The following is a 15,991-nucleotide window of genomic DNA, read 5'->3' on the forward strand; positions in this document are numbered from 1 at the left end:
GTAGCCATGCTCACATCCAGTGGTGTAGCTAAGGAGCTATGGCCCTCCAAGCACTCTACACATAACAATTGATACAGCACACCAAAACCTGCCAAGGACAACCACAGTGGTAGAGGTGCAAGAAGGGGATTCGGAACAGCTTAACAATCGCTACAATTCAAAGCATCTATAGAAGTGATGACTACCAGCACAGGGCTATTAAAGAACTAATACTGTGGTTGACAGAGGACCCCTCTGGTCCAAGGGCCCCGATGCGGTCGCAATCTCTGCACCCTCTATTACTAAACCACTGCTAACATCTATTCTCCCCGACCATGCATTGCATCAGGCACTGGCTTATAGTCATGTGATTGGCAGGAACATTCCATAGCCATCTTATTGCTGTAGGCAGGACAACTCTCTGTCACAATCCTTCCTTCCCCCCATACATGGATATGCTGTCATGGCTTGGTCACAATATGGCCACAAAAAAAAAACAGTATTAGGCATCAACAGGGGTGGTCCTAGACTTTTTGCTGCCTGAGGCAAACTTTTTTTTTTTTTGTATTAAAAAGCTTTATTGAGCATATCAACAAATATACAAAGCTTTTGAAAGCAGAACAGATAAAACATAAGGTATAAGCATACCAACTAAACATCAAGAGAATATGGGGGAGCATCTAGAGGACATAGTGTAGATAGTTGGGCCGTCCGGCCTGGGAAATGGGGTACTCGGAACCTCCTTCTGAGATCCCAGGGGTCAGTCCATCCTACCTGTTTTGGTGTAAGATTATATTGCTCCCTCTAACACATACATAAAACTTAAAAAAAAAGAAAAAACCACATACATAAAAAAATAAGAAACAGGATAAAAAGAAAGAATGAACTATCAAGATACATTCCTGCATAAGGTATTTGGTTACAGGAGTCCTGAATAAATCCAAACCTGAACATCATACTATAATGAATAAACACATATGTCCGAGGGAAATTAAGCACTCCTATATGTTTTCCAGGATTCCCAAATGAGATCAAATCTTGCCATATTTTCAATACTATAAAAATAAACCCGATCCATTATCATCATTAGGTCCAGGCGTTGGGTAACCAGTGATAACTCTAGTTCTGTGGTTTTCCATTTGAAGGCTATTGACCACTGAGCGGCTAGTAGCATGTATCTATATAAAGGTCTAAATCTGCCTGGCACATCATCATTAAAAGTATACAACAGGGCCTGGGAGGCGGATAACGAGACCGGAAAGCCAAACACTTCTCGGATCATGGTTTTCCATGCGTTCCAGAACCGCTGTGCTCTGGGGCAGTCCCAAAAGACATGCAGTATCGTTCCTTCCAATCCACATCCTCTAAAACAAGTCGATGGGACCGAGGGATATATTTTATGAATTTTTGCCGGGGTGTAATACCAGCGGAATAAGATCTTGAGTGCCGTGTCTTTGACCATATTAGATTTGACTACACCAGAGACAGCGGTCCGGATATAAGACCAATCTGTTGGCTCAAATTGAGTACCTAAGTCGCGCTCCCAAGCTCTCATATATGTCAGTTTATTCTCACTGTCACAACCTATCAGCTGGGCATATAAAGATGAGATTAATCCTTTTTGTCGTGAAGATCCAAAATAGAGTGACTCAAACAGTGAGGGTTCAAACTCTGGGGGTGAAGAAAAGATGGAGGAGAAGTAATGTTTTATCTGACAAAAGCGAAAAACCTCCTCTGGGGGGGCATCTTGACTAAATCTGAGCATATTAAAGGTAACTGGAACATCTCTAATCCAAAATTTATTGGCAGTTGAACGGCCTTTATCTCTCCACCAGGAAAACAACTGTGGGTTCCTAAAAGCCGGAATAAAGCGAGGATTTCCAAAGATGGAGATCCTGGAGGAGGGAAAGGTCATAAGCTTATATGATGAGGCAATCGAGATCCATAGCTTAGTCAGTGACGAAACAATCCTGTTCCTGCCAGCAAGAGTTGATGTATCTCTTTTAGTTACAACCGTGACCAAAGTAGATAGGTAAAATGGGAAAATTGTGGTAGATTCAAATTGGTACCAGGTGGGAGGGTTAGATTTTATTCCCCAATCTAAGATTTGACTGAGCTTAGAGGCTAAGTAATAATGCCATAGGCTGGGTAAGCCGATACCACCCTGTAAAGGGGGTCTGTACAGGACTTGTGCTCGAATTCTGGCTGGTTTGCCGTCCCAAATAAACTTGTTAATTTGTGACTGTATGCTAGATAATGATTTTTTAGTAATAGTTATTGGGAGCATGCGAAACAAATATAACAATTTGGGGAGAATAATCATTTTGCATGCTACACATCTGCCTAGCCATGAAACCTTAAATGAGGACCATGTTTTCAGGAGTTGAGTAATATTATTGACTGTGTATGAGAAGTTAGTTCCATATAAATCCCCATAGCTGGGTGTAAGAAAGACTCCCAAGTATTTAAATTTAGTTTTACTCCATTTGAACCCGTAAGTAGAGTTTAACCATTTAATTGTATGTGGATAGAGATTAATCGGGAGGGCTGTAGATTTAGCGGGATTTACCTTAAGGCCAGAAAATGTTGCGAATTTATCCAATATTTGGAATAAATTGGGCATGGTTGTTATAAGTCTAGTCAAGAACAGGAGAGCATCGTCAGCATACAGAGTTAATTTGATGTTGTCGATTCCATAACCATGGATGTCAGGATGTCGTCTAATCGCCACCGCCAGAGGCTCTAAAGCAAGAGCGAATAGCAATGGGGAGAGAGGGCAACCCTGACGGGTTCCACGTTTGAGCTGAACAGGAGCGGATGATGCGCCAGGGATGCGGATCACTGTTGATGGGGAGTCATACAATGCTGAAACTGCTGTAATTATAGGGCCAGTTAGGCCAAAGCTTTCCAAAGCAGCGGTCAGATACTACTGCCTGAGGCAAACTTGTAAGGATGCGCCCCTCCCTGATTTGGAATGATCGCACAACACCTGACAATTGCCAATTGCTTTATTTAATGTTTCTGTGTCTGCAAGGGAGCATATGCAACAACTTGAGGCATGACATGCTGCAGCTCAACACAATAACACACTGGCTGGCTAGCTGCGAGTCTGTGACAAACTGCTCACCCTCAGTCAGTCAGCCATCCTCCGCTCCTCCTCAGTCAGGATAGCAGTGCCACCTTATCCCTTCTGCTGTGCAAGTCAAATGAAACACTGCTGCTCTCCTGCCTCCCCCCTCCTCACTCACTGCCAGACTCCTTACACAGCACAACAAGCTGCTTTTCCCTTAATGATGACCTCTTCAACTTGCTCGTTCTCCTCTCTCTTCTCCTCCTACTCTGACTGCATGCTGTTAGTGTAAACACAGTACAAACATGCTGCCCCTGTAATCTCTACGCCTGATGCAAATGTTTCATCTTGCTTCATGAGAGAACCAGCCCTGGGCATCAAGGAAGATTTTGGTGCTGCTGATTCCTCGCTTTGTACATTGGGTCCTGGGGGCTACAGGACTGTATCAGCAGAGCAGACATCTGTCCTCACTTGGGTGCTTGGCAACCTTGTTTGCACCAAATTTCTTATAACAGAACTCTAGCTGCAGAAGTAAAGGCGACACAGTCAAAGCTATCAGATTGTATTTTTAGAGTAGTTCTTCGAGCTGGGCTTTAAATAGCCATTATTCTTTTAGGAATGGGGTTAGTACAAGGAATTGTGGTGTTTCTTATTATAAGCTGGAAGCAGATTGGCTGCGAAAAGGTGACGAGAAGAATTTTCCTAGGCAACCATTGTATTTGTTTCTTTCCTAAATAAAATGATGAAAGAATTATGATTTAATGGGCTGTGAGAGAACAAGTTAAGTGCCAGGCGTGATGAGTCATTATTTAAATATTTTGCAGTTAGTACTGTTATTAGAAGTGGACTTAATGTATTATAAGGAGAACATCAATCAGGAAAATCATTACAGTTAAGGCTCAGGGACTGGAGCCAGCATGGAACAAACTCCTATTCAGAATCCACTGTGGAACAAGGAGGCTGTGGCAAGCCTTGGGTATAAAGTGTACCTGTTACTGACACATACCAGAGGAGGCCATTTTGTTTGTCTAGACTCTAGAGAATGAAGGCTATACAGAAAATAATACCAGTGTGCTATTTACTTTGAAATTATGAACCTAAATGTGATACTTTTATTGGTACTTACGTATTAAACCATCTGAAGAGTTTGGCAGTTCCTTGTTTAAGTTTTGTTTGCCCCACTACCAAGATGTAACCCTTTTTGAAAAAGCTGAAAGTCCTGACTTTTCATTACACCAGGTCCCGTGTCAGTTTAATGCTCCGTTGCCAAGTTAAAGGTTTTTTTTAGGAGGGGCTGCACAAAGCGTGATTGCAGAAGTACCCGACAAACCTGACATTGGTAATCAGCAGCACCCCCATGAGGTCGTCTTCTGTCACAGGGGTCTCATTACAGAAGATGAAGGAGCAGACAAGCTATACACCCTCCTGATCTCTCTGTGCGGGTTAGGCCTCGTTCACATCATTTAGCGCAGATGGATGTGCGATCGGAACGCAACGCGTCCGATCGCACGACATCTGAGCTACTATGCGCTCCGCTGCAGATCCCATTCATTACAATGAATGGGATCTGCGCTGCGATTACCAAAAATGTGTGCAGCACGCGATGGCGCAATCGCGCTGCCACGCAGCGCATATGATGGGAACGGTAGAAGGGCTGTCTATGCCCTTCTACCGTTCTTGCGTGTCGCACACTATACGCGCTGCCAAAATGCGCACGGCAGCATGTATAGTCTGAACGAGGCCTTACTGGCCGGGGCTGGAGACTCTATTAAGATGAAGGAGCAGACCATCTATACGCACTCTTCACCTCTCAAGATGCAGGGGACACCCCTCCTTCAAAACCCTTTAACTTGGCAACGGAGCATTACACTGACAAGGGACCAGGTGTTATGGAAAGCCAGGACTTTCAGGTTTTCAAAAAGGGTTAAATCTTGGTAGTGGGGCAAACAGAACTTAAACAAGAAACTGCCAAACTCTTCAGATGGTATAATACGTAAGTACCCTTTTATTTTGCCAGAGAGGGTGACCCTTGCTGTATTTCTGGGTCTGAAGCAGAAAAAAGAGCAGTCAAATTCTTGACCAAAGGATGCTGCTTTGGTTTTCCACAGCAACTGCTGTCAATGGCCTTGCACATTGAGGTTTGTCATAAATGTCTCCTTCCCCCATGTGGATCAGATGAGAGCTCAGCATGCTTATTTGGGGTAGATTGCCAATGTAAAGAGAGGCAATTTGAAGCAACCATACAAATCAATAAAATGGTGAAGGGGACCATGACAGTGAGCATTTACTTACATGGATTTGCCTCCTTGCGGCGCTCCATGCTGCGCTCCACCCTCCCGATGCTTCCTGTGTCACAATGGACGTTCTGGCTTTGAAGCAGTATCGGGAGGCTGGAGCACCATTGCAAGAGGCACACAGCCGGGTAAGTCGACTTTCACCTTCGTGGCCCCCTTCTCAAACATAAACGGGTACAGTGTCGCTTCTCATGAAACTACTTGCTCATCCTTTTTCAATGGTTTGTTCATTTGTTTTTTTGCCAGGAAGACTGTCACCAAAGAAGATTAAAGACTCCATTTAAGTAAATGGAGCTGAGGATGATCATTTATGATGATTAAGGCCCATACACACGTCGGATTTTAGCGAACGACCCGTCGTTTGAACGTTCCGTCGTTCGGACGTTTCCGCGTCAAATCCGACGTGTGTACAGACTATCGTTCGGGTGATAAGACTGGTTACCAACGATCCGCCGGGCGGATCGCTGGTAACCAGTCTTATCACCCGAACGATAGTCTGTACACACGTCGGATTTGACACGGAAACGTCCGAACGACGGAACGTTCAAACGACGGGTCGTTCGCTAAAATCCGACGTGTGTATGGGCCTTGATGGTAGGCGAATAAAGCACTGACTAGAATGGTAATGAATATGGTGATCTTAAAGGGGCCATTTCATTTTAAAACAGTCAAACTATAAAAGTGATAGTGTGTTAGCAGATTGCCACTTCTTGATAAATAGGCCTTGCAGATTGACTAGTTCTGCATCATATCCATGGGTTCACACCTGGAGATACAGAAATGAGATCCGACATGTGAAAGCACCACAACTGGGTTCATCATTTCAGAGATAATGGTAAAGAGTCATTACTTTCAGTACAAGCTGGAGATATTCCTGGTATATGGCAGGAAGTAGTGACGGCTCTGTGTGCCTTCATGAGATCGGAGTAAGCTGCAAGGCGGCAATATGCTGCCGTATATCTGCCAAGTGCTCTGGGCTGCCAGAGGCCCATCCAAGTTTTGGAGCCGTGTTCCTGGAAATGTTTTTCAGTGGAAGTGTTCCCAGTTTGAAATCATATTAATTTAATAAAGAAATACAATACTATAGTAATTAAATCCATGAAAAATGAAATACTTACTTAAAATTAATGCTATTATTTTGGCATTTAGAATGGAATTCTCCCTAAAATAATTTTTTCTTTTGCCTTTTAGATAGATTGGGGAAGGAGTAAATCTCCAGTAAGCTCTTTATTGCTGTCTATTACAGTGGTGAAATTTGTGTAATTTTTTCTAGATTCCAAGGCATTAGTGGGCTGTGAGTGTAAACTTATGAGGCTATGAGTAAGGGCATGTGAGCTCTAAACATGTTTGACTTTTTTTTTCTGATGTTTGGATCAATAAAGAAGATTGTGGACATATTTCTAAAGCTCTATGGACCAGACACTGGGCTTGCCTGTGTCTGCTGTTCCCAAGTACAGTCTTTCTGCAGCAGACGGAGCGTTTTTTTTTTTTTGCTCTGCTTGTATATTCTTCAAAATGTTTTGAGATAAGAAAGAGATTTAAGACACACCTCTGCCAGTCCTCTAATCACGCCTCTGCCACGCCCCTAATCATGCATACTACAAAGAATTCATAAGCAAAAGACATAGCTTAATAATTTAAACCACACTGATCCTTTCCATCCGCGTTCATTTTGCTTTGTGTTGCCGTATGACAATAAGAAATATATAAATGTAAAGGATGAGAATACAGTTCAGAGTAACTAAACATATTTTTTTCCAGTGGAAAAAATACATATATTTACATAAACCTCCACATCAGTCCCGATATAGGGACAAATGACGAAGAAAGAGGGGCAAAGGGCTTTGGTTCATAAAGAGGGATTGTCCCTCTGAAAAAGGGACAGTTGAGAACTATGCCTTGTCTAGATATTACATGTGACCACCTATTTAAAAAGTCCAGCCATTTCCTGTAACCTCTCACTGTCCTGCCCACTTACATAATCTCCATATAACAATCAACCATGATATGGCACATGTTATTTGTGCACCAAGTACATACCTCCCAACTTTTTGAGATGAAAGAGGGACCTTTAAGCCACACCCGTCACACCCCTGATCATGCCCCCGCCACACCCCTAGTCACGCATACCATAAAGATTTCATGAGAAAAATGTTGTTTTATAATTCAAACCACACTGGTCCTTTCTATCCTGGTTTATTTTCCTTCATATTAACATTTTTAAATGAGTAATATATCACTTTAAAGAATGGGAATAACATGTTTTTTATTAGATACATATATATGTTTACATAGAAAGAGGGACAAAGTCCTGAAAGAGGGACAAATGGTTAGGAAATAAGGACAGAGGGACAGGGCTCCCAAAGAGGGACTGTTCCTCCAAAAGAGGGACAGTTGGGAGCTATGCAAGTATATGTGACTCCCCACTTATGCATGCATCATATAATGTGCAGCTATCATGTGCTCGCTGTTACATGTGTGCCATAATATGTGTGTACCTCTGTGACTTGCAAGGCTAGATTTATACTTTTTCTGACCCTAGACCAACTTTCTTGTACAGGACCCTGTGCAGCCCCCTCTTCCATGACTAACATTCATTCTCTTCCAAAGGACCGGCACCACACTTGAAATGTAATAAGGCTCTTTTATTGCATCCATCCACGCTTGTGCAATTGGAAGAAGGGCTTTGCCCGAAACAGCGTCTGTCTTGCTGTCACGTTTGATGCAATAAAAGAGCATTATTACGTTTCAAGTGTGGTGTCGGTCCTTTGGAAGAGAGTGCATTGGAAGTCTCTGGGGACACAGAGAACGTGGCACACCACCTTTATGCTTTGAGTGGTGCTCCTCCTAATCTGCTGTAATGACTAACATTCATGTACTGAAGCCCCCTTCAGTTATATACAATTTTCTTGTGTAGCAGCTGCCCTCTTCTATGCTTTGCTCCCATTTGCAGCCTCTTCTTCCATATACAGCAATCCCAATTTCAGGTCCAGCAGCCCCTTGACTAGCTGCCGCCCAAGGCCGGGCCTTGGTGTCCTTCCCAGAAATCCGGCCCTGGTGACATGTCACCCATTTTACACGTGAGCCCCATATGACAAGCAGATTTTATGTAATGTGCTTAATATTGCCAATGCCCTATGTTACTTGTGCACCTGTTATATATAACTTTCATAACATATTACATGTGCATCTAAATCATACATTCAAACTCCGGCCCGCAAGCCAAATCTGGCTGTCAGAGTCATTAAATTTGGCCCTCAAGTGATTTCCCCACTTTGCATTATGCGTGGCCCACTCTAGACCAACAGGGAAGCTATATTGGAGGTGAAGCTCTAGAACACCAGGGAAGCCATATGGGGAGGTAGGAGGGAAGCATTGACCTCTAGGGAACTGAATAGGGGAGGGTGGGGGCCTCTAGACACCTGGGAACTGTGTAAGGGAGGGAAGACCACTAGACACCAGGGAACTGTATAGGAGCTGAAGGGGGGCCATTAGACCCCTGGGAACTTTATAAGGGAGGAAAGCGGCCAGTAGACATTGAGGTTGGCCCGTGACTTGGTCCCAGTGCACAATTTCGGCCCACTTTGTATTTGAGGTTGACACCCCTGATCTAGATGGATCACACATAAGCAAGTTCTACCAAGCAGAGTCTATGGCTTCTCAAAGTGAACTTGTCCATCTAGCTTTTTATCTAACCCTTATGCTACGTACACACATGCGACAACGATCGTTCATTATGAACGACGAACAAACTTTTAATTGAAGAAAGAACGACCTAAGTAAAGTTAGTTGTAAAAGATGTGTAACGATCTGATCGTTAAAACGAACGTTACAACAAATAAAGCAACGATTGCACTTGCGCATAAAAATGAAAAGTTCCATGGAGAAATAGTGAAATGTGCATGTCAAGCCTAGTACGAATGATCGTTTCCAACGATGTACTACTTTTGCAAACGATCGTCGTTGGGAAAAATCCGCCAAGCTAGATCATTCGTTTTGAACAATCTAGCTCGTCCGTCGTTAGACTTCATGGTCGTTGGCTGCTTTTTTTCAAACGATCGTTGTTTGAAATGATCGGGGAACGATCGTTTCAAACGACTATAGTCGCATGTGTGTACGCACCTTTAGAGTGCCAGCTATTTTGTACAAAAGCTACATGCCAGTGCCAGGCCAGCTATGTTTTGTATTAAGTTTATTAAATTGTCTTGCCCAAATCTACATGTACCAAAGTCTACATTAGTCAGTGGGATTGCAATTAAGGTGCAAATAAATTTGAGATGATTAAGAATTATGCTAATGATTATGATACAGAATTATACTAATTATTATGAAAATCTATTTGTAAAATGGACTTCTCAATTCTTGCAGTAAAAGCATTTCACAGGTCCATATTCAAGCTGCATAGATTTGCAATAACATTTGCATATTTCTGCATCAACTTAGAATTATTTGCATATTTCAAGTAAAGTAAAAAGTTGGAATTGAACCAAAAGTTTGTACTAAACACCTTTTAGCCATCTGTGGCAAAGGAATATGGGGACACAAAAATGCCTATTGACCAGAGCCGGATCATCCACAAGGCAAACCTAGGCAGTTGCCTAGGACCTGGAGAGAGTCTACGGGCCTGGTGGATGCTATCCCCTCTAAATCTTTCTTAAAAGCCAGGTGACCATCAGCGGTGGGCAAAAACTGCTATCTTGCCTAGGCCCCCATTTCCTCTTAATCCTTTTCTACCATAGACGTCCGCTACAGGGGGAAGTCGTTTTGTATTAAAAAGCTTTTATGCTAGTTACACACTATGAGATTTTCTGGCAGATTTGCTGTCAGATCGATTGTGTCTAACATGTCCGATCTGATATCTGATCGATTCCCGATAGATTTCCAACTGTTTTCCATTCACTCCAATGGGAAATTGATTGGAAAATGCTCGAAAATCGCTCGGAAATCAGATCGGACATGTCGAAAAAAATCGATCTGACAGTAAATCTGCCAGAAAATCTCAGTGTGTGTACCTAGCATAAGGGCTAAATAAGTCACTGACTAATTCACAGGTATTAGTCAGATCTGACTAAAGACAGTCCTAATGCCTGGTACACACCATGCAATTTCCCATCAGATAGATGGGTCCAACAGATCATTTCCAACAGGTCCGATCTGATTTCCGATCGTTTTTCTGATTGATTTGCATAGAAGTGATCAGAAAATGGAAATCCGATCGGATCTGTCAGAAATGATCTTTTGACCCATCTATCTGATGGGAAATTGCATGGTGTGTACCAGGCATCATTGTCCAGAGGTTTTGCTGTTGATAACTTTTGAAAGATAAACAAGAATGGCTTGGCATCCATTACAGATGTTATTGCTGTATGATTTCCAGTGCGAGGACACTTTGTGGCATTCTCCTTTGGCGTGAGCTGTGAGTGGAAACACGTTTACAAGGTGTCACACTGACAAAACGTTACAGTTTATGGTTTGACATCTTGTTATTGTTGGGCTTTTAATAGGCTCGTTAACAAGCAGATACAGCTTGGTCATGTCATCCCTGGGGAACGGCCCGTGCAGATTTTTATTGCCTTTGCCTTTCTGCCAGTGAGGTACAGTTATTCTGATTTACTAAGCCTGCAGAAAAATGGAGAATATAGGCGATCCAGCACACCTGGCATGATATTGTTATACATTTTCTGCTGTTATGTGGCAAATGCTGGCAATCCTTACCCCTAAAGCATATTGGTATACTGGGAGTTAGTAAATAGTGCAACTGCAGTTATGCGATTGCATCACACTGAGATTCATATTTATTAAAACAGATGCCCATTGCCTCAGGCCTTTTCCCTGTACATTCACCAAAACCATGGTATTCACTATATCAGTGGTAAGGATCCAGTGATTATGTTATTTGGTGATTGCCATTTACACCCCAGGTGTAGCACAATGGTGGCACATCTGGGTGGGCAGCAGGGCATGTGTCACAATCGTCCATTTACCTTAATTTGACTAAAGGGGGTGTGGCTATGTAAGGCTCTTAGCCAGTGGCGGCCCCAGGATTTTTTTGGGGGGTGCTATGCAGGTGCTGGACCAACTTCTTGGGTAGCTGATGACCCGCGGCGCAGCAAAAAATGGGTGTGGCTATAACCTGATGAGGGCGGAGCTAACTGTAATTTAAAAGTGCAACGCAAAGACAGTGGGCCCAAGTTTTGGTGACCCTTTCCCCAGAAAATTCACATCATTGTGCATGTTTTCTCAAGAAAATACACGTAATGTGAGCAGATTTGCCCAGAAAATACATTCAATCATGTGGCAGGTTTGCCCAGAAAATATGTTCAATCATGTGGCAGATTAGCTCAATCATGTGGCAGATTTGCCCAGAAAATACGTTCAATCATGTGGCAGATTAGCTCAATCATGTGGCAGATTTGCCCAGAAAATACGTTCAATCATGTGGCAGATTTGCTCAATCATGTGGCAGATTTGCCCAGAAAATACGTTCAATCATGTGGCAGATTTGCTCAATCATATGGCAGATTTGCCCAGAAAATACCTTCAATCATGTGGCAGATTTGCTCAATTGTGGCAGATTTGCCCAGAAAATACATCTGCTAATAAATAAATAATAATAAAAAAAAAACATCTAATCACCTGCAGAAGACCTCCTGTCCCGGCCTCCATCCGGCACGCAGCTCCCACAATCCCCCTACAGTCAGCCAGCAAGGTCCCCAACTTCCTGAACTGAAACTCCCGCACTGAGAGCAGGGCTATGGGAAAATGGCACCCGAAGCCCTGCAGTGCAGATTCGAAGTCTCCAGAGCAGGGCTGCTGACCCCATTTTACCGTAGCCCTGTTCTGTCGCTGCTGGAGCGGCACTATGAGCTGCGGGCTGCTGCTGCCGGTGAACTGACGCGGCGTCTATTAGATGCCGAAAGTCACTTCACGCTGGTGGGTGCTTTACGGGTGCCTGGACAATTTTAGGGGGTGATTCAGCACCCCCTGGCACCGCCCATGCTCTTAGCATGGTCTCCCATTCAGTCCTGTGGGCATAGCTATAACATGGAGGCTGGATTTGATGAGGGCGTGTCCTTGTGGGATGCAGCATAGGTAGTTGTGGGTAAAGTGCTTAGGTTTGTGTGAGAGGGCAATGCTGGCCCAGCATTTAAATGGCAGCGCTTGTACGCCCACGCATGTCAGCACTTAACACATGGTGGCACTACCAGCTAACAGGTGTTGTATTCACCACCTTCAACTGCCAATATGAAAGAGCCCTAAAGTGATGTGTGATCTCCTCTACAGAGAGTACATGTTCATTCCCAGATACTCCATTCTGTAGAGTCCTGCACAGAAATACTCCCGTACTCTGATGAAGTTATTAGAAATGTGCTGGTGTTACTTATCTCCGGCAGAGAACCTCAGATCTTGTACAGCTACACAGTAATTACCAGTGCGGTAAAGAGTTAACAAGCCAGTTCTCATCTTGATTTAATAAGTTACACAATAAAGCGGATAATCTCTTTGAAGTGAAATCCTTCCAGACTGTGATTTTAGCGCAGTGCCTTAAATAGTGCAGGGGTAGGAATGGTGGGGGAAACTTGGGTTATATTCAAATATGGGGCACGGCTTCAATTTGAGCATTTAATGCCTTAAGATGGAAATATCTAGGAAAATGGACAGCGGGGTTCCATCACTGCATGCTGTTTGCTATGTCTACCTGCTCCTTTGAAACGTTTCAGTCTGTAGATGAGTGAAATGCTCTGACCTTTCTTATTCTATGATAGCAATAATAAGCAGGTTGAGCAGTACAAGGTCTTCATCCAATGTGATCTTCCAGTGCTCTGTGACACTGGAAGATCTAACACTCCCTATGTGTGAATGTAAGTCTAGCGTTTTATTCTAGCTGTGGGTGGCATGGTGGCGTAATGCATAGCACTCTCGCCTTGCAGCGCTGGGTCCTTCAGGGCACTCTGGTGTCTTCCCACATCCCCAAAAAACATACAGATACGTTAAATGGTTTCCCCCTAAAATTGGCCCTAGACTATGATACATACACTACACGATATAGACATATGACTATGGTAAGGGTTAGACTGTGAACTCCTCTGAGGGACAGTTATATGACAGAACTATATATTCTGTACAGCACTGTGGAAGATGTCGGCGTCATATAAAGACTAAACAATAATTTAGGGTTTAAGGAATTTATGGGGGTTGACCTGAAGCCTATCAGGACCTCCACCAAGCTTCTCTGACCTTGCTAACCACTGTTAGGGCTAGGTAGAGCGTTTGGATTTCTTCTCACTTGCTAACCACTCACAGTGTCTGTACTGATTGGGATGAAGAGCTCCAATAATTATTTCTGACACGAAATGCGCCCAGATGAACAGTGATGTAAACCACTGAATTAAAGGGACCTGAATAAAAAAATAAACAGAATTTGGACTTACATGGGGCTTCCTCCAGCCCCCTGTAGCCCACAAGACCCCTCTGGGTCCCCTCCATGGTCTCGCTGACTTCGACTAACCGCGACCAGCGTGATGACGCACCAGGTGTGCAGACGGGCCATGCATGCGCCGCTTTGTCCAAAGCTGCCGGGTTAATGGAGCCGGATGTCGGGGGACCTCGCGGACTACGGGGGGCTGGAGGAAGCCACAGGTAAGTCCAGATTCCATTTATTTTTGTATTCGGGGTCCCTTTAAGACTAGCATCTGGTTTATACAAAGTATGGACCCAAACTAATGAAGCTGAGGAGAGTTATACATGGTAAATGGCAGTGGAAGACCAAAAGTGTGCGCTATCGTACTCTTGCAGCACAGCTGCTTTAAAGTGAATAAGGAGAGTGCGTGTGTGTTTCTGCATGTATGGCAGGCCATCGCATTGGCCAGATCGCGATCCTCCTGCGCTTTTAACAAACAAATATGCATCAGCAGGACAGTGCAATGGCTGATAATGCACCTTTAACGTGGATGTTAGCGGTCTAACGAAAGTCTCTGCTTGATTTGTGTTTTGTACAGGCTGCTGAATACCTTCGCCTCCTACTTCAGTTCAACGACATGGGGTTTCGGCAGGAGGACATCAAGGAGGTTCTCCTAGTCTATGACAATCACAGAGATCGATCATTGGAGGAACTCATGATGAGAGCTCAGTGAAAGCAGAACATGATGCATCCCCGTCAGTCCACCATACCAATCATCAAAGCGGAGCAGTTATTTAACTATAGTTCATCAAGAACTGAAGCAGTATTATTGACCAGACTTTAAAAGGGTCCCGTCTGGCTGAACAAACAATGAACTTGTAGTTTAATGTGGCACTAAAGGGCCCATTTGTAAAAATTGGTTAAAGATGTAAAATGTAATTTCGTACCTTTAATGTAAATATAACATGGCAACCTATTTATAATTGTATTAAATAATTCTTGACATACTGTAGTTTAGTGATTATACTTCTATGTGACCCTACATAGCAGAGCAGGAACTTGGGGAATGGGTAGAGTGTATTGTTATACATTGTAGTAATCAGTGGCGTAACTACCATTCATGCTGAGCCCCCGAAACATTTTGATAGGGCCCCCCAAATGTTCACCCCCCTTTCCTTCCCTTGATACCCTTCAGGGCCTCGGGGCCAATCTCACAAGTGTCATAAAAGAAGTGTGGCCATCATGATCTTCACCCCCATAACAAGTGTAGCCACAAAAACACCCGATCTGAAGTACAGATCCCTGTATTGGCAGAAGGGAAGGTTAGTAGTTAGGGCCCCCCACAGATCTGGGCCCCCCTGCAGGCGCTGCTCCCCTCATTACACCTCTGGTACCAATGTTGGTATTTATTTAGCTCAAAAAGGCTCCAGCCTTTTAGAAATAGGGTGAAGATTGTTTCATTAAAGCGGATCCGAGATGAAAAACTAACTATAACAAGTAACTTGTCTATATATCTTGTCTAAAGTTTAGATAGTTTACACAGCAAATCTAGCTGCAAACAGCTTCAAATGCTTATGATTATTTATTCCTGTGATACAATGAGGGCAGCCATGTTCTGTTTATCACATTACACACAGGCAAGCTGATCTGTATCTCCCACTCCCCTCTGCTCCTCCCCTCTGCCTCTGAAATCTCTGGCTAGTAACCTCCTCCTCCTGCCCAGACTGAGCTCCCATAAGCCCTTGCTACAGTGCCAAGGCACTCTAACAAGCTGTGGGCGAGGCTTGTTTAGTTTATAGGGAATTAGAGTATTAAAACAAAACAAAAAAAGCTGCACAAAGACACAGAGGCATGTCATTGTGCACAGGACATGCCTCTGTGTCCTATTAAGATTTGAAAATGCCGCATCGGGTTCTCTTTAAGGACTCTGCCTCTGACACAGGCGACTGGGGTTTGACTCTGAGCTCTTCCTGCTCAGTAAGCCTTTTCAGTGAGGAGACCTTGGGCAAGACTCTATAACTGCCACTGCCTACTTAGCACACCCTAGTGGTTGCAGCTTTAGCACTTTGAGTCCGCCAGGAGAAAAGTGCAATATACTGTATTCTGTGTCTTATCTTTATCAGAGTAAAAAAAATTGAATGGAGCCCATGGTAGTCTTGATTACCGTCTTATTCTCCTGATGCTGCTCCTTGTCTTTGGGCTTCCTCCCACTCCCCAGTCCTTCCAGAAGTTCCCACGAGCAGCACC

At 43.7% G+C, this 15,991-nt stretch overlaps 1 protein-coding gene across 1 annotated transcript in view; it reads left to right on the forward strand.

The window, feature by feature from the left end:
• UBAP1L (ubiquitin associated protein 1 like) overlaps positions 1-14,751 on the forward strand; it is a 54,925-nt gene extending 40,174 nt beyond the window's left edge. The window contains exon 6 of the mRNA XM_068274987.1: positions 14,343-14,751. Coding sequence (XP_068131088.1) covers positions 14,343-14,477 — 135 coding nt within the window. The 3' untranslated portion in view covers positions 14,478-14,751. The remainder of the gene's footprint in view (positions 1-14,342) is intronic.
• Positions 14,752-15,991: the final 1,240 nt, after the last annotated feature.

This window comes from Hyperolius riggenbachi, chromosome 3, assembly GCF_040937935.1.
Source record: "Hyperolius riggenbachi isolate aHypRig1 chromosome 3, aHypRig1.pri, whole genome shotgun sequence".
In the NCBI taxonomy this organism is placed as follows: Eukaryota; Metazoa; Chordata; class Amphibia; order Anura; family Hyperoliidae; genus Hyperolius; species Hyperolius riggenbachi.